Source organism: Mauremys reevesii, linkage group 1 (assembly GCF_016161935.1).
Source record: "Mauremys reevesii isolate NIE-2019 linkage group 1, ASM1616193v1, whole genome shotgun sequence".
Lineage (NCBI taxonomy): Eukaryota > Metazoa > Chordata > Testudines > Geoemydidae > Mauremys > Mauremys reevesii.
Window position 1 is genome coordinate 217,841,146 of NC_052623.1, and position 21,623 is coordinate 217,862,768.

Genomic DNA, 21,623 nt, shown 5'->3' on the forward strand with positions numbered 1-21,623 from the left:
ACTTTCCACAAATTTTCATTTATTTGAAAACCCACTTTTTCTTAAATAAACTTTTCCCAGACATTTTTGTAACTAGTCTTACTGATTACCTGCAAGTACTTAGGTCTAGATTCTTAATTGAGCAGCAACTTTTCCCTGGAAATAGTTCCATAGGCTAGAATGAACTACTAGGAGGCTCAGCCCAAAGTAAGGAGTACTGAGTAGCAAGTCTGCCGCAAGAGAAGCTCCAGAAAAGAATTGTGCTCTGCTTCTATGGAGGAGTCAGTTACTTCAGAAACTTGCTTACGTCCTACCCAGTCTGCCTCAATAGCTACTCTGGCCAGAAATTACTGAGGGCAGAGACGAGAATAGTAAACGTGGCAGGCGACGAGCTTGGCTTAACAGAGAAATCTTTGGTGAGCTTAAATACAAAAAGGAAACTTACAAGAAGTGGAAACTTGGACAGATGACTAGGGAAGAGTATAAAAATATTGCTCAAGCATGCAGGGTTGTAATCAGGAAGGTCAAAGCACAACTGGAGTTGCAGCTAGCAAGGGATGTGAAGGATAACAAGAAGGGTTTCTACAGGTATGTTAGAAACAAGAAGAAGGTCAGGGAAAGTATGGGACCCTTACTGAATGGGGGAGGCAACCTAATGACAGATGATGTGAAAAAAGTTGAAGTACTCAAAGCTTTTTTTGCCTTGGTCTTCACAGACAAGTTCAGCTCCCAGACTGCTGCACTGGAAAGCACAGTATGGGGAGGAGGTGAGCAGCCCTCAATGGTGAAAGTACAGGTTAAGAATTATTTAGAAAATCTGGACATTCGCTAGTCCATAGGGCTGGATGCAATGCATCCTAGGGTACTGAGGGAGTTCGCTGATGTTATTGCGGAGCCATTGGTCATTATATTGTGTGCAGTTCTGGTCTCCCATGTTTAAGAAGGATGAATTCAAACTGGAACAGGTACAGAGAAGGGCTACTAGGATGATCCAAGGAATGGAAAACCTGTCTTATGAAAGGAGACTAAAAGAGCTTGGCTTGTTTAGCCTAACCAAAAGAAGGCTGCCGGAGATATGATTGCTCTTTATAAATGTATCAGAGGGATAAATATCAGGGAGGGAGAGGAATTATTTAAGCTCAGTACAAATGTGGACACAAGAACAAATGGATATAAACTGGCCATTAGGAAGTTTAGACTTGAAATTAGACGAAGGTTTCTAACCATTAGAGGAGTGAAGTTCTGCAACAGCCTTCTAAGGGGAGTAGTGGGGGCAAAAGACATATCTGGCTTCAAGACTGAACTTGATGAGTTTATGGAGGGGATGGTATGGTGGGATAGCCTAACTTTGGCAATTAATTGATCTTTGATTATTAGCCAGTAAATATGCCCAATGGTCTATGATGGGATGTTAGATGGGGTTGGATCTGAGTTACTACAGAGAATTCTTTCCTGGGTGCTGGCTGGTGAGTCTTGCCCACATGCTCAGGGTTTAGCTGGTTGCCATATTTGGGGTCAGGAAGGAATTTTCCTCCAGGGCAGATTGGCAGAGGCCCTGGAGGTTTTTTGCCCTCCTCTGCAGCGTGGGTCCCGGGTCACTTGCTGGAGGATTCTCTGCACCTTAAGGTCTTTAAACCATGGTTTGAGGACTTCAGTAACTTAGACATAGGTTATGGGTTTGTTCCAGGAGTGGGTGGGTGAGAGTCTGTGGCCTGCATTGTGCAGGAGGTCAGACTAGATGATCATAATGGTCCCTTCTGACCTTAAAGTCTATGAGTCTATCTTTGAAAACTCGTGGCAATCTGGGGAGGTCCCGGTTGAGTGGACAAAGGCTAATGTAGTGCCCATCTTTAAAGGAGGGAAGAAGGAAGATCCAGGGAACTACAGCCTGGTCAGGCTCACCTCAGTACCTGGAAAAATCATGGAGCGGGTCCTCAAGGAATCCATTTTGAAGCACTTGGAGGAGAGGAAGGTGATCAGGAACAGTCAACATGGATTCACCAAGGGCAAGTCATGAACAACCTGATTGCCTTCTATGATGAGATAAGTGGCTCTGTTGATATGGGGAAAGCGGTGGAAGTGATGTACCTTGATTTTAGCAAAGCTTTTGATACGGTCTCACAGTATACTTGCCAGTAACTTAAAGACATATTAATTGGAAGAATGGACTATAAGGTGGATAGAAAGCTGGCTAGATGATTGGGCTCAATGGGTAGTGACCAACAGCTCGATGTCCAGTTGGCAGCCGGTATCAAGTGGTGTGCCCCAGGGGTCAGTCCTGAGGTTGGTTTTGTTCACCATGTTCATTAATGATCTGGATGATGGGATGGATTACACCCTCAGCAAATTTGCAGATGGGGAGAGAGGTACATATGCTGGAGGGTAGGTATAGGGTCCAGAGTGACCTACACAAATTGGAGGATTGAGCCAAAAGAAATCTGATGAGGTTCAACAAGGACAAGTGTAGTGTCCTGCACTTAGAACAGAAGAAACCTATGCACTGCTACAGGCTTGAGGCTGACTGGCTAAGCGGAAGTTCTGCAGAAAAGGACATGGGGATTACAATGGACAATAGCTGGATGTGAGTCAACAGTGTGCTCTTGTTACCAAAAAGGCTAACAGCATATTGGGCTGCATTAATAGGAGCGTCACCAGCAGATCGAGGGAAGTGATTATTCCCCTCTATTCACCACTAGTGAAGCTACATCTGGAGTATTGTGTACAGCAGGGGTAGGCAACCTATGGCTCCGGTGCCGAAGGTGACATGCGAGCTGATTTTCAGTGACACTCACACTGCCCGTGTCCTGGCCACCGGTCCGGGGGGGCTCTGCATTTTAATTTAATTTTAAGTGAAGCTTCTTTAAACATTTAAAAAACCTTATTTACTTTACATATAACAATAGTTTATTTATATATTATAGACTTATAGAAAGAGACCTTCTAAAAACATTAAAATGTATGACTGGCACGCGAAACCATAAATCAGAGTGAATAAATCAAGGCTCAGCATAGCACTTCTGAAAGGTTGCTGACCCCTGGTGTACAGTTTTGGGCCCCCAGCTACAGAAAGGATGTGGACAAATCGGAGAGAGTCCAGCAGAGGGCAACAAAAATTAGGTGGCTGGGGCACATGACTTATGGGCAGGGGCGGCTCCAGGCTCCAGCACGCCAAGTGCATGCTTGGGGCGGCATGCCGTGGGGGGGCGCTCTGCCAGTCGCTGGGAGGGTGGCAGGCAGCTCCGGTGGACCTCCTGCAGGCGTGCCTGCGGAGGGTCCGCTGGTCCACCAGAGCCACCTGCCGCGCGACTGGCAGAGCACCCCCCCGCGGCATGCCGCCGTGCTTGGGGCGGCAAAATATCTAGAGCCACCCCTGCTTATGAGGAGAGGCTGAGGGAACTCGATTTATTTGGTCTGCAGGAGAGAAGAGGCTAACTTCAAAAGGGCTAACTTTACTAAATTAAGGCGACTAGTTAGGGAAGTGGACTGGACTAACATATTTAGGGATCTAAAGGCAGATGACGCCTGGGGTTACTTCAGGTTGAAGTTGCAGGAGTTGTCAGAGGCATGTATCCCGAGAAGGGGAAAACGGCTCGTAGGTAGCAGTTTTAGACCGAGCTGGATGAGCAAGCGTCTTAGAGGGGTCATTAAGAAAAAACAGAAAGCGTACCAGGAGTGGAAAATAGGAGGGATCAGCAAAGAAACCTACCTTATTGAGGTCAGAGGGTGTAGGGAAGCAGTGAGAAAGGCAAAGCGACGGGTGGAGATGGACCTAGCGAAGGGGATTAAAACCAATAGCAAACGGTTTTTTAGCCATATAAATAGGAAGAAAACCAAGAAAGAAGAAGTGGGACCGCTTAAAACTTTAAACGGAATGGAGATTAGGGATAATCTTGGAATGGCACAATATCTGAACGAATATTTTGCCTCGGTCTTTAATAAGGCTAATGAAGGGCTAAGGAATAGTGATAGAGGGACCGATGGGAATGAAAATATGGGGGTAGACATTAAGGTATCTGAGGTAGAAGCCAAACTTGAACAGCTTAACGGAAGTAAATCGGGGGGCCCAGATAATCTTCATCCTAGAATATTAAGGGAATTGGTGTGTGATATTGCTAGCCCGTTAGCGACAATTTTTAATAAATCTCTAAATTCGGGGATTGTACCGTTTGACTGGAGATTAGTGAATGTAGTTCCTATATTCAAGAAGGGGAAAAAAAGTGACCCGGGTAACTACAGGCCTGTTAGTTTAACCTCTGTAGTATGCAAAGTCATGGAAAAAATCTTAAAAGAGAGAGTGGTTCCGGAGCATGAGTCCGATGGCAACTGGGATAGATTACAGCTTGGATTTACGAAAGGTAGATCGTGCCAAACCAACCTGATCTCCTTCTTTGAGAAAGTAACAGATTTTTTAGACAAGGGAAATGCGGTGGATCTAATATATCTGGATTTCAGTAAGGCGTTTGATATGGTACCGCATGAAGAATTACTGGTTAAATTGGAAAAGATGGGGATCGAAATGAAAATCCAGAGGTGGATAAGGAGCTGGTTAAAGGGGAGACTGCAGAGGGTCGTATTGAAGGGGGAACTGTCGGGTTGGAGGGGGGTTACCAGTGGAGTTCCTCAAGGTTCGGTTTTGGGTCCGATTTTATTCAATCTATTTATTTCTGACCTGGGAACCAAGAGTAGGAGTGGGCTGATAAAGTTTGCGGATGACACCAAGTTGGGAGGTATTGCCAATTCGGAAAAGGATCGGGATATCCTCCAGGGAGATTTGGATGACCTTGTAAACTGGAGTATTAGTAACAGGATGAAATTCAATAGTGAGAAATGTAAGGTTATGCATTTAGGGATGACTAACAAGAATTTTAGTTATAAGCTGGGGACGCACCAGTTGGAAGTAACGGAGGAGGAGAAGGACCTAGGAGTCCTGGTTGATCGTAGGATGACTATGAGTAGGCAATGTGATGTGGCCGTTAAAAAAGCTAATGCGGTCTTGGGATGCATTAGGCGAGGTATTTCTAGTAGGGATAAGGAGGTGCTAGTCCCGTTATATAAGGCGTTGGTGAGACCTCATTTGGAGTATTGTGTGCAGTTTTGGTCTCCCATGTTTAAGAAGGATGAATTCAAACTGGAACGGGTACAAAGAAGGGCCACTAGAATGATCCGAGGAATGGAAGGCCTGACGTATTAAAGGAGACTTGAGGAGCTCGGTTTGTTTTCCTTAACCAAAAGAAGGATAAGAGGAGATATGATTGCACTCTTTAAATATATCAGAGGGATAAATACCAGGGAAGGAGAGGAATTATTTCAGCTCAGTGCTAATGTGGACACGAGGACAAACGGATATAAATTGTCAGTCAGGAAATTCAGGCTTGAAATTAGACTAAGGTTTCTAACCATCAGGGGAGTGCAATACTGGAACAGCCTACCGAGGGAAACAGTGGGGGCGAAGGACCTCCATGACTTTAAGATTAAGCTAGATAAGTTTATGGAGGAGATGGTATGATAGGATAACGGGCTTAGTCAATAGGTCAATTAAGTGCCACACTGAAGTAAATAGTACAATGGGTCAATGATATGATATAACCTTTTTCAAGAGGCTTTGGCTGGAGAGTCTTGCCCGCATGCTCGGGGTTCAGCTGACCGCCATATTTGGGGTCAGGAAGGAATTTTCCTCCAGGGAAGATTGGCAGTGGCCCTGGAGGTTTTTCGCCTTCCTCCGAAGCATGGGGCAGGGGTCGCTTGCTAAAGGAGTGGGTGGAGTGGCTTATGTGGTCTGCATCTTGCAGGAGGTCAGACTAGATGATCATAATGGTCCCTTGTGATCTTGAATTCTATGCTTAAGAGTGAGGGGGGATTTGATAGCAGCTTTCAGCTTCCCAAAGAGGGATTCCAAAGAAGATGGAGCTAAGCTGTTCTCGGTGGTGGCAGATGACAGAACAAGGAGTAATGGTCTCAAATTGCAGTGTGGGAGGTCTAGGTTGGATACTAGGAAAAACTATATCACTAGGAGGGTGGTGAAGCATTGGAATGAGTTACGTAGGGAGGTGGTGGTTTTTAAGTCCCAGCTTGACAAAGCCCTGGTTGAGATGATTTAGTAGAGGTTGGTCCTGCTTTGAGCAGAGGTTTGAACTAGATAAACTCCTAAGGTCTCTTCCAATCCTAATCTTCTATTAAGCCTCCCCGCAGAATGCCTGGGGGATGACTATCCATTCTCACCTCTCACCTCATCTCCTTCGCAGTGGGAGGTACTGGGTGTGTGACAAATACGGGGGTGTCTTTCATATTTATGCAATAAAGAGTCCTGTGGCACCTTATAGACTAACAGATGTAGTGGAGCATAAGCTTTCATGGGTGAATACCCACTTCATCAGACATCTGACGAAGTGGGTATTCACCCACGAAAGCTTATGCTCCACTACATCTGTTTGTCTATAAGGAGCCACAGGACTCTTTGTTGCTTTTTACAGATCCACACTAACATGGCTACCCCTCTGATACCTTTCATATTTATTAACACTCTGTATTGGGATGGTGTTTTCTGTATGAATGTTTCAGTTTAAGTGCTTCTCAAAAGGGCACTATCTGATGGGAGAGGCTGTAAGGAGGACATGGCTCAGGATGATCTCTTATCAGCTTCCACATAAGAGCAGAAAAGGGACAATGCCAGAACTACTGTAATAGTGCTGATGATTTTGGCTTGTTCTCCAGACAGCATAAAGGGGAACAGGAGGGGCCAAAGCTTGCCAACACTTGGAGAAGCCTCCTGGAGAACAAAGATCAGTCAAACACAAGAAACAGTCTCAAACACAGGGACCTGTGGGGGTATTTGAAGAAGCCAAGTGTAGGGCACCATTGTGGGATCGCAGTACTTTCCTACATTCCTTTTTTACTGTAATGTTTTTTTCCAACTGTTAAATAAAACACTTTGTTTTAAGAAGGCAGCTAGTCACTATCACTGGTCACAGATCCCAAGGGGAAGAAACACGGGTGCTTGAAACCCAGTTGAATCTGCAGGGTGGTAAGCAGTTTATACCTATACAGAAGCCTGACTCCAGTCAGGGCCAACCCACAACATTTTGGCACCTGAGGCGGGGAGCTCAATGACGCCCCCAGCTTTGGGCCAAAACTTTGAAATTCTTCCTTCTTCCTGTTCTACTCCTCTCATGGTACTGCTCTGCTACCTACCCCAATAAAGGAGAACTAACAACTTAAAATGACTTGTTTCAAAAATTTAAGTAAAACACTTACATTTGCTGTTCAGGCATTTAAAATTTAACTTTTCTTGTCTGCATAGTAAACACTGGCATTTTTATCTGTTTGAATAATCAAAGTGGTGCTGTCCGTGCCTTCTTGGTTGCAAAGATTTGAACTGCTTCCTGAAGGTCCACAGTCTCGGCTAGCTCATGCTCTATTGAGATGGCTGCAAGGCCACCCAGCCTCTCCTGTGTCATTGTGGAGTGTAGATGTGTTTTTATTAACTTCAGCTTGGAGAAGCTGCGTTCTACACTGGCAAGTGTTACAGGAAGTGTTAGAAGTATGCGCAGAGCAACAAAAGCATTTGGAAAGAGGGTAGTCATCTTATTAGTGCACATATATGCCAGAACAGCCTTTGGAGTTGATCTTGCTGAAATGTATCTTGAAAGGGCTTTTAGTTCATCACCTAAATCACTCACATCAATATCGAGCATGCCATCATGTGTCAACACTGTCTCTAGTGCCCTGCATGGCTAGTGTAGGTCTTCTTCAGGTATAGTGAAGAGTTTTGGAATATCATACAACATCCCAAATATACTGCTGTGTTCACTGAGCTGCATGAAACGTTCTTCAACTGACTGTACTGCACAATCTAGCACCTGATTAAAGAATTCAACTTTGAATTGTTGTTTGGGGTCTCTTATGGGATTATCCCATGCCTCATAATCAAAATGTTGTCTTCTTCAGTGACTCTTGTATTCTTAAATGGGTAGGAAAATAGCTTCAGTGTGAAATTCCTCTGCCAACTTCTGTGCACTCTTCAGAATGTTTTGAAATTCCTCATCTGACCGGTATGACATTGCTTTGCCCAGTTGTTCCATTGCTCCACATATATCAAGGTCAATACCTTGGAGTCTCTTGCTTACAACATTTATTTCAAACAGTATGTCATGCCACAACACTAAGCCACACAGAAATTTGAAGTTATGTATGTTTCTGGTGATTCCTTTTCCCTCTGCCACTGTTCTCCCACGAACAGTTCCTGTCATAGCATGATCCTCCATAATGGCAACGGTGGCATCATCTATCTTCCCAATTTGGTGTTTGATAGGCTTTATCATCTCCACTTAACTTTCCCATCAGTGGTTTCAGTGTCAGAGAGGATGTTCCCAGATGTTGCTTCAAAATTTGCCATCGATGAGTTGATGCAAAGAAAAATATATAGATGCTTTGAATTACATTTAAAATTTCAGCAGCCTCATTAGAAGCTGATGCTGAATCACTGACCACCAAGTTCAATGAATGAGAACTCCAAGGGACAAAAAAAGTTTGAGGGTTTAACTCTCGGATCCGTGTCTGCACTCCTCTGTTCTTTCCTCTCATGTTGGCGCCATTATCGTAGCCCTGACCTCTCATATCAGCTATCGCAGTTCCTGTATCTTCCAGCTTTTTAAGAAGCACATTTGTCATACCAGCTCCTGTAGTATCATCAATGTCAATAAATTCTAGAAAATGCTCTCTGATCGTCACCATTGCAGGGACATTTTCACTAGGTTCAGTTGTTGTTGTTTTTACAAAACGCACCATTAAAGTCATTTGTTCTGTATGGCTGATGTCAGGTGTGCAGTCTAGAATAACAGAGTGATATCTTGCTGACTTCAGACCTGCCACAATATTCTGTTTGACTTTTGTTGCCAGTAACTGTATGATCTCATTTTGAATTGGTTTTCCAAGGTAGTGGTGTGTGTACATTTCTTGGGTGGTGACTCTTCTTAGATGCTCCTGGAGTACAGCATCAAACTCAGACATCAGCTCCACAATTTTAAGGAAGTTTCCATCGTTTGGCACATACAGCTGATCTGAAGTACCATGCAGTGCTAGGTTTTAGGTAGCAAGCATTCTCACAGTGGCAATGAGCCTTTTCAGAACATGTTGCCAGTAAAGAGACTCTGATGCAATCTTCTCTTGATGCTGATCATCTATGGTGGCCTTTAGCCATAGTCTCATCTCAAGCTCTTTCCACCTATGGAATGCTCTCTGGTGATTTGCTGCCTTCTCATGGCATGCCAGATTTCTAGCCAGATTTTTCCAGTCCTTTGTTCCTGTAGAACCCAATGTGGCTGAAACATTAGACTGGAAGAGTTTACAACAAAAACAGTATGCAACATTCTGGGTTTTTGAGTACATAACCCATGGCCTCTCCACTTTGTCACCATTGGGGATTTCACGCCAGCAATGTGTTGGATGGAAACTTCTATTTTCATTGTCTTTGGGGAACATGAAGTTTTTCACTTGTTGTGGCCTATGCAGTACAAGGAAGTCCCTCAGGCTACTGCTCAAGTGGGTTCAAAGTCCTGATCATCTAGACTTAGGGAACTAAACTCAGCATCAGCTGTTTCTTGCACTTCCACCACATTCTTCTCTGATCTACTTTTCTTCAGGAATGTGCATGGTTCTATCCATTTGAGATGGAGATATGGATGCTGCAGTAGCTGCCAGGTCACCTGCACTCTGACTAACTGGAAGATCAGGCATCTCCTCACCACTCACATCCTCACTGGGGCCAGAAGGCTCACCATGTATGTTTTTGTCTATGTTTCTCAAGAGAGCTCCTTCCTGCTTAGACAGAAAAGCTTCTTTCGCTTGCTTTCTTTTTCTGAATGCTGCCTCAGAGGGGCGTTTTCTTCTTTCACTCATGACTGCTGTTCTGTGCCAGCTATAGTGGATCTCAACACTCAATTGAAGGGGACAAATAAGCAGACTGGTAGCAGGGTCTGAGTGGTGAAGATATCAGCATTTTAAGGGCCTAACTGGCTCCTACTACTTCGGTTGACTGCCTGTTCTCCTCAAGTGGGTTCAGGGAAGCAGCAGGAAACAGGAAGCTCCCTGACAAGCTGGTGTTAATCAGTCCAGGCTCCTGGGGGTGCTAGAGAGGTACATAAGAGGCACCTCCTCCTCTCTCTCCCTGCAGCTCCTGTTGCTTCCTGTTATTCCCACTCACCTTTTCTCCTGCCTGCCTGTTATGTCTCTTGTGCCCTCCTTCCTCCAGCACAGCACTCCATCATCTCTGTGCATCTAGAGATGGGTAAGAATGGTGGGTAAGAATGGTGTCCCTCTCTGTTCGTCAGAGGATGGAGATGGATGGCAGGAGAGAGATCACTTGATCATTGCCTGTTAGGTTCACTCCTTCTGGGGCACCTGGCATTGGCCACTGTCGGTAGACAGATACTGGGCTAGATGGACCTTTGGTCTGACCCGGTACGGCCGTTCTTATGTTCTTAGAGCAGAGAGAATACATATGCACCAGCAGCAGACACAATTTTCTACACTCTGGGTCCTAGTGGTGCTCCTCCACAGTTTGGCACCTGAGGCAGCCGCCTCAGTTCGCCTCATGGTAGGGCCAGCCCTGACTCCAGTCCTAGTCTATGAGTGGGAAAATCATGAGATTTCACCCCATGAAAGGCAGGAGCAAGTGGCCTAATTCCTCAGATGGGTGCTGTCAGAGAGAACATGGGGTTGTGTGTGTTGGGGGCGGGGAGGGCATCTAGCTTCCAAACATGACTAACGCTGGTCAGGAATTTTCCTCTGAATGATTTTTAATCGGAAATGTAATTTATGACCTTTGCTCCAAAATTAAAGACATAAAGACTAAAGAAAAAAAATAAAGAATGGGGGAAAGAGAAGAATAAAGAAAAATAAATCTATGCATAGAGAGTGTAATGTTGTTGTGATGTTGACCTCCATATATTTTATGGAAATATGCTTATGAGTGTAAATATGATGTAACTGGAATATGCGTTATGCAAAAGTTCTCTTGTAATGTATCATTTTATAATCTACCCAGTGTGGTCATCCTATTTGTATGTATCTATCATTCTTATATCTGAAGCTAGAAATATGAAGTATAACTCTGAAGTCCTACTGTAATATATGCAAAGTGTGGGCCATTAATGGTGGTTTGGAAGCTCCCATTGACTAGGAAAATTGGTTGTAAATGGCTCTGTTTACTTGCAAAGCTCCCTGAGTACATGCGGGCCAGCCATGGAAGAATGAAGAATGAGGTCTCACAGGACATGTGACACTATGCTGAAATCCATCTTACATCTGGTACTTTTCCATATAGATGGAAGGGTGGGGACCCAGAGTGACAAAAGATTTATGCCTTTGGCTAAAGCTATAAAAGGTAATGGAACAGAACAAAGGAGGCTGCCAATCATGACAAATCCCCTAGTTACCATCTGAGCTGGAACTAACAAGGACTGTACCAGGGGAAAGGATTGGGCCCAGGCTAGGAAGGAGTCTAGTCTGTGAAAGAAGCTAATTGGAACATCTTTGAGGGTGAGATTTACCGGTAAAAGTTTCTTAATGTATTAGGCTTAGACTTGCATATTTTGTTTTATTTTGCTTGCTAAGTTACTTTGTTCTGTCTGTTATTACTGGAACCCACTGAAATACTTATTTTTATACTTAATAAAATCACTTTTCTTTATTAATTAACCCAGAGGAAGTGGGGAAGCATACCTGGGGGAGCAAACAGCTGTGCATTTCTCTATATCAGTGTTATAAAGGGAAGACAATTTATGAGTTTACCCTATGTAAGCTTTATACAGAATAAAACAGATTTATTGGGGGCTTGGATCCCATTGGGAACTTGGTGTCTGGGTGCTGGAGATAGATGGCCTGCTGAGCAGTTTTTGATTAAAGGCTGCAGCTCTGGGGGTGTGGACTAGACCTAGGTCTGTATTGCAGCAGGCTAGTGTGTCTAGCTCAACAAGGCAGGGTTCTGGAGTCCAAACCTGGCAGGGAAAACAGGCTCAGAAGTAATTTCAGCACATCAGGTGACAGTCCCAAGGGAGTCTCTGTGACCAAACCTGTCACAGATATAATTTAAATTTGGGCCTAACTGGAATATGATTTAGGGTCACCATGCTCCATTCACAAGCTGACAGGATGGACAAAAGAATAAAAAGAAATAGAGAGAGAAAGGAATATACATGGGAGGGAAGAGAAATAAATGAACAAAGAGGAAACTGGATGAATTATATGAAAGTAGTGCTCAGTATTTTATTTGTAGTAAATGTGCTATAAAGTAACTCCTTCAGAAAGTGTAGAGGTGCCATACTTCCTGTACACTTTTCCTTGACATTGTTTTTTGTGACATACTTCCAGAGGGGAGCACAAACAAAGGTGCACAGGATAGGGCAGTTGCGGGCTGCAGCTAGTAAGTAGCAGGAACTTTTAACTTATTTCTAAATATAGTTTCCATTCGTAATAAAGAGTTTATCTTGAAACCTGTCTGCTCATCAGTAAGATGCTATATTAATGATAGGGCCCCATTTAATTTTAATTCAGGCATCATTTGCATTATACTTAGCATGGACATGTTTTCCCTTTTGATCGCCAGATCCTCAGATTAGGGGTTGCAGAGGAAATTGCCCCAAGAAAACTGATCTGCCCTTATCCCACAAGAAAATTCTGCTGGATTTACTCTTCCAACAGTTAATCATGAAAGACACAGATGCATTGAACTGCATGTTAGGCAAGGGTTCTGTTACTGTATTTCCATTTCATGCATAGATCTTTGCATTTTCCCATTTTGAATGCTCTGCAGTGAAAGGAAACAAATGATACTGATTTTGCATAGGCTGTATCAACTGTTTGCTAATTATAGGTGGTAAACAGAATCATCTATTTCAAAACCAAAGCAATTGGTGAAGAGGAGGTTTACATGGCAGGACTTGTCAAGACACGTCAGGGCCAGAAAAGATGGTGAAGCCTGCCTTTATAGAGATGGTCACAACAGCAGCAACCAATAAGTAAGACAAAGAGATGAGAGGACATAACAAAGGGACATCGACTTCTCATGTAACAGACCATGTGATTCAAATTCTTGTCATTTTTACTTGGCTCTGTTTTGGGTGTGCAGGAAATGGTGATACCTTATTTAAATGTGTGTTGCACCAAACAGACAACATGGAACAGAGTTTCTGCATATGCATCCTCCCTCACCATAGGAAAGAGCCACAGAAGAGGAGGGAGGAGACAATATTTGGAGCCAGGTAGTTATGATGAAGATTTGGAATTGGAGAGACAAAATTGTCCTTGGCTGAGCCTTGCCTGTTTATCTTGAAGTCAGGAAATTCCTATATACAAACTTTTTGGATTATATTACAGGTTCATGGGGTTCTGACTCAGGTAAAGTTGGACACAGAATCAGCTTTATAGAAACACCTTTTTCAAAAACCTTTCCAGGTCTCCCGCTAGGTGTCATGAGAGTTCTATGGACTGTATTCACTGGCGAATGGCCAGAGCTAACAGGGGCAGGGGTAGTTATGGTAGAATACAAAGGCAAAATTGCAGGCCCAGCCTTCCTAGTTTATAGACACCTAAAGCTAGTTCTGTTGGGATTAGATTGGTTAACAGTGTTAGGGACTTCCTGGTCCCAAGGAAGAGTACAGCTGGTGTCTGCTGGGGTGGAAGGTATTTCTCCCTGTCTCCAGGAGGTTTTTTTCCCCCAGTTTAAAATCACTATTTTTTCCAGGTCATTTAAAAGGTGTGGATGCAAAGAGGTGGAGGCCAAGCAAAATAAGGTAACGTCTGTGATGTGTCACATGCATTATTGAAACAATGGACAAAAAATTAACAGAGCTGGAATAAACAGGAGTGATATTCTCCATACCTATTAGAGACAGAGAAGCACCATCAGGGTGTATTCTCACAGCAGGTGATTCAGCACTTATGTGTGGGACTGCAAATTAAGCATTAGACTTTCCCCAATACAGCTAAAATCTGTGCCCTCCAACCTGTGCATATCACACAATACACATAAAATTAATCACATGCACACTGGTGTGCAAAATCTTAACTCCATTCTCATACATCATACATGTAACATAACACACAACACAGTTAAAGGGTTACAGCCAGATTAAGTTAATCCCAAGGAACAAACCAACATGTAGAGTTACTTTTTTTCAGTAATATATATGATTTAATTACCTGGAATGACAGGGAAGAGAGGTTCAAAAAAAAGATGGCTATATATTCATTTTTAACATATTTTTTGCCTCTAGAAATATTAAAAAACAAATTGTTCTAGAATAAAAATTCTTTCTATAGTTTGTCTAACTGAGGGCTTGGCTACACTTACAAGTTGCAGCGCTGGGAGTTACAGTGCTGGTCATGCAGCTGTGTAGGGCCAGCGCTGCAGTGTGGCCACACTGACAGCTACCAGCGCTGCAGTGTGGCCACACTTGCAGCACTTTCCAGCGCTGTATTGAGAGGTGCATTGTGGGCAGCTATCCCACAGAGCACCTCGTCCCATTTTGGCGCTGAGTATTGTGGGAAGGGGAAGGAAGTGTGCGGGTCATTCCGCTTCCTGTGTGCCAACGCCCCGTGGTGCATCGCTTCACATCCCAGCATTCACTCTTTCCGGCAACGTTTGGCGCCATTGTGAGTGTCTTTCTGTTTTACTCTCTGTGTGAATCGCGATTTCTGTGGCAAATGGAGCCCGAGCTGCTGAGGACTGTGCTGATGAGTGTCGCCAGCACAACACGTTTGGCAGTCGAGCTATTCCTTCAGCTCCAAAGTGACAGTGAGGAGTCTGACGATGATATCGATATCAATTCTCCTGCCGCGTGTGACACTAAAGTGCTTGTGGCATTCACGGAAATGCTCAGCACCGTTGAACGCCGCTTTTGGGCTCGGGAAACAAGCACTGAGTGGTGGGATCACATCGTCATGGAAGTCTGGGATGACGAGCAGTGGCTGCAGAACTTTCGTATGAGAAAAGCCACTTTCATGGGACTGTGTGCTGAGCTCGCCCCCACTCTGCGGCGCAAGGACACAAGATTGAGAGCTGCCCTGACGGTGGAAAAGCGGGTGGCTATTGCAATCTGGAAGCTGGCAACTCCAGACAGCTACCGGTCGGTCGGGAACCAGTTTGGAGTGGGAAAGTCGACCGTTGGAATCGTTTTGATGCAAGTTTGCAAGGCAATTAATCGCATCCTGCTAAGAAAGACCGTGACTCTGGGGAGCGTGCAGGACATTGTGGATGGCTTTGCACAAATGGGTTTCCCTAACTGTGGAGGGGCGATAGATGGGACGCATATTCCTATTCTGCCCCCCCCCCACCTGGCATCAGAGTACGTTAATCGTAAGGGGTATTTCTCTATGGTTCTCCAGGTGCTTGTGGATCACCGTGGGCGTTTCATTGACATTTACACAGGCTGGCCTGGAAAGGTGCATGATGCACGCATCTTTCGGAACAGTGGCCTGTTCAGGAAGATGCAGGCAGGGACTTTTTTCCCAGACAGGAAGATCACAGTAGGGGACGTCGAAATGCCCATTGTGATCCTTGGAGACCCCGCTTACCCGTTACTGCCTTGGCTCATGAAACCCTATACAGGGAAGCTTGACAGGAGCAAGGACCGGTTCAACTACAGGCTGAGCCGGTGCCGAATGACTGTGGAGTGTGCTTTTGGCCGTTTAAAGGCACGCTGGCGTTCCTTGTATGGGAAGCTAGACTTGGGGGAAAGCAGCATCCCCGCGGTTATATCCGCTTGCTGTACCCTCCATAATATTTGTGAAGGGAAGGGTGAAACATTCAGTCAGGCATGGACCACCGAGGTTCAAGTCCTGGAGGCTGAATATGTACAGCCAGAGAGCAGGGCTAATAGAGAGGCCCAGCACAGGGCTTCAAGGATTAGGGATGCCTTGAGGGAAGCATTTGAGGCTGAAAGCCAACAGTAATGTTTGCTGCCTTGCATGGGAGAGAATTGCACTGTTTACACTGTTATTCTATTATCCCTAAAATGATTTGCAGTGCCTCTTTCTTTACTGGGCTAAGGTATCTTTCACTATCTGCTATAATAAAGACTGTTTTCAAAGCCAAGAATTGTTTTATTGAAAAGAAAAAAACTTCCTTGACAGACAGACACACAACATTTCATGAACACAAGAGGGCAGGGGTGTGGGTTGGTGAACTGTACAGTCACAAGTTTGCATATGTCCTGTCTGGAGTGCTGTTTAATGAATCCTGCACTTCAGGGTGCATATACTGCATGGTGATGGGGGTTGAGTGCATGGGGTAAGGGTGGTGGTAGGTATCAGGGCTGGTTGGGGAACGTACAGGTGTTGGAGGCAGCTGGTGGTGGTAAGAACCTGAATGCTGGGGAAAGGTGGTTTGAGCTGACATTGGGGCACAAGGCAAAAAGCTTTGGGACGGGGGAGGGGGGAGTAGCACGGTAGTGCTCTGCTTGCATGGCAACAAGTGACTCGATAGAGTCCGCTTGGCACGACAGGATGCTTAGCAGCCGCTCTGTGCTTTTCCTCTTGGCCACTGCATTTCTCTTGCGGATCCTGCTTTCCTTCTCTCTCCACTCCTTCAATTCCTTACTCTCTCTAGCAGAGTGATGAAGAACAGTTTTCAGCATGTCCTCTTTGCTCTTTCGGGGATTTTTTCTCAAATTTTGAAGCCTTTGTGCTGTGGAACATCTGCTCAGTCCAGTAGTCAAGGTCACTGTAGAAACCCAGAAATGACAACATTTAACAGGGGCAGCATTGTATCCACTATCTCCAGACATGAATTGTTACACTGAGGGAGTTCTCACTTTAGCATTTTTTTACCACACGCATAACACGACAGAAGCCACGAAATGGTGTGTGAGGGGTGCTTATAGAGGGAGAAATGGGGCTTGATTGATAGAGGGGAGCTGGTTGCTTCGGGTAATCTGGAGTGATAGAGGGGTTGAGTGAAGATGCAGCTGCAGGGGTGATCTTCACTATCTCCCTATCTCTTCACTAAAGAGTCTCCCAACATTTTTCACAGGAGTTAATCCTGGAAGATGTCTCCCTGCTACGAGTCACTAGGGAACAGCAGGAGGCTCTTTTAGAGCAATGTGGATTCCGCCCGGGACCCTATGCGGCTTGCCTGTGTTCAGAAATGGTCCCCCCACCACTTGCAGCACAGTGGCGCGGACGCGTCAGCGTGACTGGGACAAGGAACACAGTGGCTCTGCCTATAAACCTGCACAGGCATATTGCCCACGCTCTGGATGAAACTTTTGCTGAGATAACTGAAGCAGATTACCGCGACGTGATAGACCACATCAACGGGCTATTCGACATCTACTAAAGTCTGGCATGCATGCAGCCATAACCCCCCTTCCTCTCCAGAAACATTTCCACCCAGAAAATAAAAGCCGCTTACCGGTAACCCGCTCCTCTGCTTGTCCTTCTGCAACTGCTGGCTGCTGCGATTGGGTACTTTCCTCCTGGCTTGAGAAGAGCTCCTGGCTGCATGCCTCCAGGGACTCTGGGGTGTCTTCCCCCATCCCAGGAGCTTCACTCGCGGTTTCCTCCCCCCCCGCCGCCTCCTCCGCCTCCGCCTCCTCCTCTCCCCCAGCCTGCTCAGAAGTGTCCATCGTTGTCCTGGGATTGGCAGTGGGGTCACCCCCAAGTATCGCGTCCATCTCCCTGTAAAAACGGCAGGTCATGGGGGCAGCTCCGGATCGGCGATTGCCCTCGCGGGCTTTGTAATAGGCACGCCACAGCTCTTTCACTTTCACCCTGCATTGTAGTGCGTCCCGATCATGGCCCCTATCCAGCATGGACCTTGATACCTGCTCAAAGATATCGTAATTCCTATGGCTGGAGCGCAGCTGTGCCTGCACAGATTCCTCCCCCCAAACACTGATGAGGTCCATCAGCTCGCCATTGCTCCATGCTGGGGCTCGTTTGCCGCGTGGAGGCATGGTCACCTGGAAAGATTAACTGATTGCACTCCACACACACCTGGCTGCAGCAAACAGGAAGGAGATTTTTAAAAATCCCGGGGCATTTAAAGGGCAGGTCACCTGAGGCAAGAGCAGTAGAGTGCAAACTGATGTGCAGAGTGGCTGAACAGGAATTCTGGGATAACTCCTTATTCCCTGGAGGACAATTAAAGCGCTGGTGAGTGTCCACACCTGCTGAGCAGTGCTGGATCACCAGCGGTGCACTCCTTATACCCCTGCCGGGATGGGTTTTCAGCCAGCGCTGCAACCAGGGAGTTGCAGCGCTGGTTGTGCCCTGCAAGTGTGGACGGGGTGTTGTTGCAGCGCTGGAAAGCCTCCACCAGCGCTGCAACTTGTAAGTGTAGCCAAGCCCAGAGGTGTATTAAACAGTTTATATAACTAATCAGTTTTGGGAAGGGAACATTGGCTTTGTGTTCACCTTTCATTGCTCTTATCTCATTTAAAGCTCAGCATTTTGCTTCTTCCCATATTAAGTTTGAACTGTACTAAAGTCCTGGATTTTAAAATTTCTGAAAATGCAGTAGATAAGGCTGAGTCTAATAATGCAGGGTGACATCCCACATTAAAATATTGTTTTGTGTTCTGCCTACTAACACTTTTGTATGCAGTGTACTTGTAGCCGTGTCATTCCAGTATATTAGAAAGACAAGTTGGGTGAGGTAATATCTTTTATTGGACCAACTTCTGTTGGTGAGCGAGACAAGGCACACAGAGCTCTTCTTTTCTTCTTCTTTTCTGTTGTTTTTAATTGTAGTCATACACTTGTTATATAGTGATGGAATACTCTTAAAAAAATAAAACTGCATCCTCAAATCAAGAAGAATTTTAGTATAGCTAGAAGGAAACTCTACTCCACCTCATCAAAAGTTTTTCAGTTCTAAAATTCAGATAGCTCTTTCTTCATGTTGGTGCTCCAGTTAGTTTCTATGTGATTTCCCCTTTCATATGATCTGGCTTTAGTCGATATTAATGCTTTACTTCCTTTCACAATGGCTATGTTAAATAATGTTTTATTATTTAATGTAATTATGAGTCTCAACTCTTCAGTATATTTAGATATTTTCTGCTTTTGAAGAGTCCACTAAATCATATTTTTCTTTTGATTTTTTAAAATTAAGTCTCTTGTCATGTGACTCCTTTAGGACTGATTAAAGTGCTTCCTGCCTACTTCTGACTCTCAAACTGTGCTAATGATCTCCTTTTTCCTTTTAAAGGAAGTTCCTCTTGCTCTAAAGAAAATCAAGCCTTTTTATGTAATTCCTGTTTTTTACATTTTACATTTTTTACATATAATAAAAATGAATAAAATCAACACAGCAAAACTGCATACTACGATAGGGCAAGCAGAAAATCCATTCTGAACAGTGTAAAAATTCATGCGACAACAATACCAAGCACTTATATATTCATCCATAGATCTCAAAGTGCTTTATGGAGCAGGTCAATATCATTATTCCATTCCCATATTACAGATAGGAAAACAGAGGCATTCAGAGGTGAAAGGTCACCCAGGAGGCCAGTGGCACAGCTAGGACTAGAATCCACTGCACTATCCACTAGATCACAGTATATCAATTTATGTGCTATAAGAGCAGGCATAACAACATTTTTAAAGATGTTTTTCCTTTAAATTACTGGCAGTTTCTCAACCATAAATACATTTTAACAGGCTGTTTTGGAACAAGTATTTCTGCACTTGAGTTTTTGGGGCTAAAGCCCTGAAGACACTGGTGAGGGCATATATACAGCTTTGTTGGACTTTTGCTACCTCAGAAGACGTTCATTTTGATCTTGGCATCTTGGACAGAGAGCTGATCCATAGGAGGCCTCAAGCCATTGAAGACCCACCAAGAAATTCTGGCAACCTGTAGGGGATGCCAAGCACAGGAAAGTCCTGCTGTACCACACAGAACAGAATGAGATGCTCAAGAGGTTAGTGGGCCCTGTCACAGTTAGAATTGTCATACACTGCCACCATGACATCAGTGCCACTTCAGTCCGTCCGATTCTCATGCTACCAACTCTCACTGACTTCCATAGGAGTTACTCTTACCATGGTGGGAAGAAGGAGCAGGGTCTGTGGGTTGCATTACATTTTTCAAGCATAGCTCCTAATAGAACTTATCCGGTGTGCAGTGCATTGAGGCCCCTAAGCAGGAATACACACACACACACACAAAATACTAAAACAGGCAAGTTCTTATCATAAAAAGTGAAAGGGGGATGCTTGAGCTGCTTGTGGCCCTAAGCAGTTGCTTTGTCTTACTTATGCCTAGCCCCAGCTCTGCCAGTGAGATAACCTAGAAGTCAAACAATTAAAATAAACAAGTGGGAGAGAGGGAGAGGGAAGAGAAAGAAATTAAAGGAATGAAGAAGGAAATGAAGATTTTCACAGAAAAGGCACAGCATGCTGGAAAGAAATGGATCAATATGGACAGTAGATGAGGTCATCAGTAACAGAATCCTTTTGGAGATTTGCATCCCTATGAATGCAGTTCCTACCCTTAGAAAAAGCTTAAACCAACAGTGTCATTACCAGATGCATCCCAGCAGACCAGCACAAGAGTCACAATTTCCCTTTTTGCAGTTTCTCCAAGAACAGAAGAATCAGCGCAGGCTTGGAAAACAACAGTTAGAAAGATGCTTACTCCAGTTGTTCTCATTTCTATGATACTTTTGGGAGTTGAGTCCCTTGTTGCAAGCCTGGGAAATGGATTTATTATAGTTGTGATTTTCATTGACTGGATCAAAAGCAGAAAGGTGGCCTCTTGTGAGCTCATTCTGACCTCCCTGAGTATCTCCAGGTTTCTCCTACAATGGATTGTAATGCTGAGCAACTTCATCTATATCGTTTTTCCAAGGACTTCTGCACTAGGATGCAAACATAAAACATTCGGAATCCTGTGGAATTATCTAAACATGGTCAGTCTCTGGTGTGCCACCTGGCTTAGTGTCTTCTACTCTGTAAAGATTGCCAACTTCACCCAACCCTTCTTTCTGTGGTTGAAGCTGAGAATTGCTTGGCTGGTGCCAAGGCTGCTCCTGGGGTCCCTGATGGTTTCCTTGGTCAATACCATCCCATTAGTCTGGAGTGATGTTGGGGTTGATCTATGCAACTCAAGAAAAAGCCCAGAAGGAAACGCAACCTTGAATGATGCTAAGAATATCCCATATCTCTTCTTTATGCCTATGGAAATTGTTGTATCTGCCATCCCTTTCATCATATTCTTGTTTTCATCCATCCTATTGCTCATCTGTCAATGGAATCACACCAAGAAAATGAAAAACAATGTTACTGGTTTGAAAGATCTCAGTGTGGCGGCCCATACCAATGCCATGAAATCTCTGCTCTCCTTCTTTATCCTTTTCATTATATATTTTGTGACTATAATAGTCGTCATGACAGACACAATCAAATTTCAAAACCCTGCACGTTTACCTTCTGAAGTTCTACTTTCTGCATATCCTTCTGGACACCCCATTGTTTTGGTTCTGACCAATCCAAAATTGAAACAGTTGTCAGTGAAGATTCTGTATCAAATCAAATGCCAACTAAGAGAAGGGACTTATTAAAGCCTATTACAACACCCTAAAGGAGGGCCCTTTCACTCTCATCCAGCATAAGAAGGGAATCAAATCCATATTCTGCAT

At 44.5% G+C, this 21,623-nt stretch overlaps 1 protein-coding gene across 1 annotated transcript; it reads left to right on the top strand.

Moving 5' to 3' along the window:
* The first annotated feature begins 20,612 nt into the window (after positions 1–20,612).
* On the top strand, positions 20,613–21,545 carry LOC120369986 (taste receptor type 2 member 7-like). The gene has a single exon (XM_039483970.1). The coding sequence runs from the start codon at positions 20,613–20,615 to the stop codon at positions 21,543–21,545; it is 933 nt and encodes a 310-aa protein (XP_039339904.1).
* Positions 21,546–21,623: the final 78 nt, after the last annotated feature.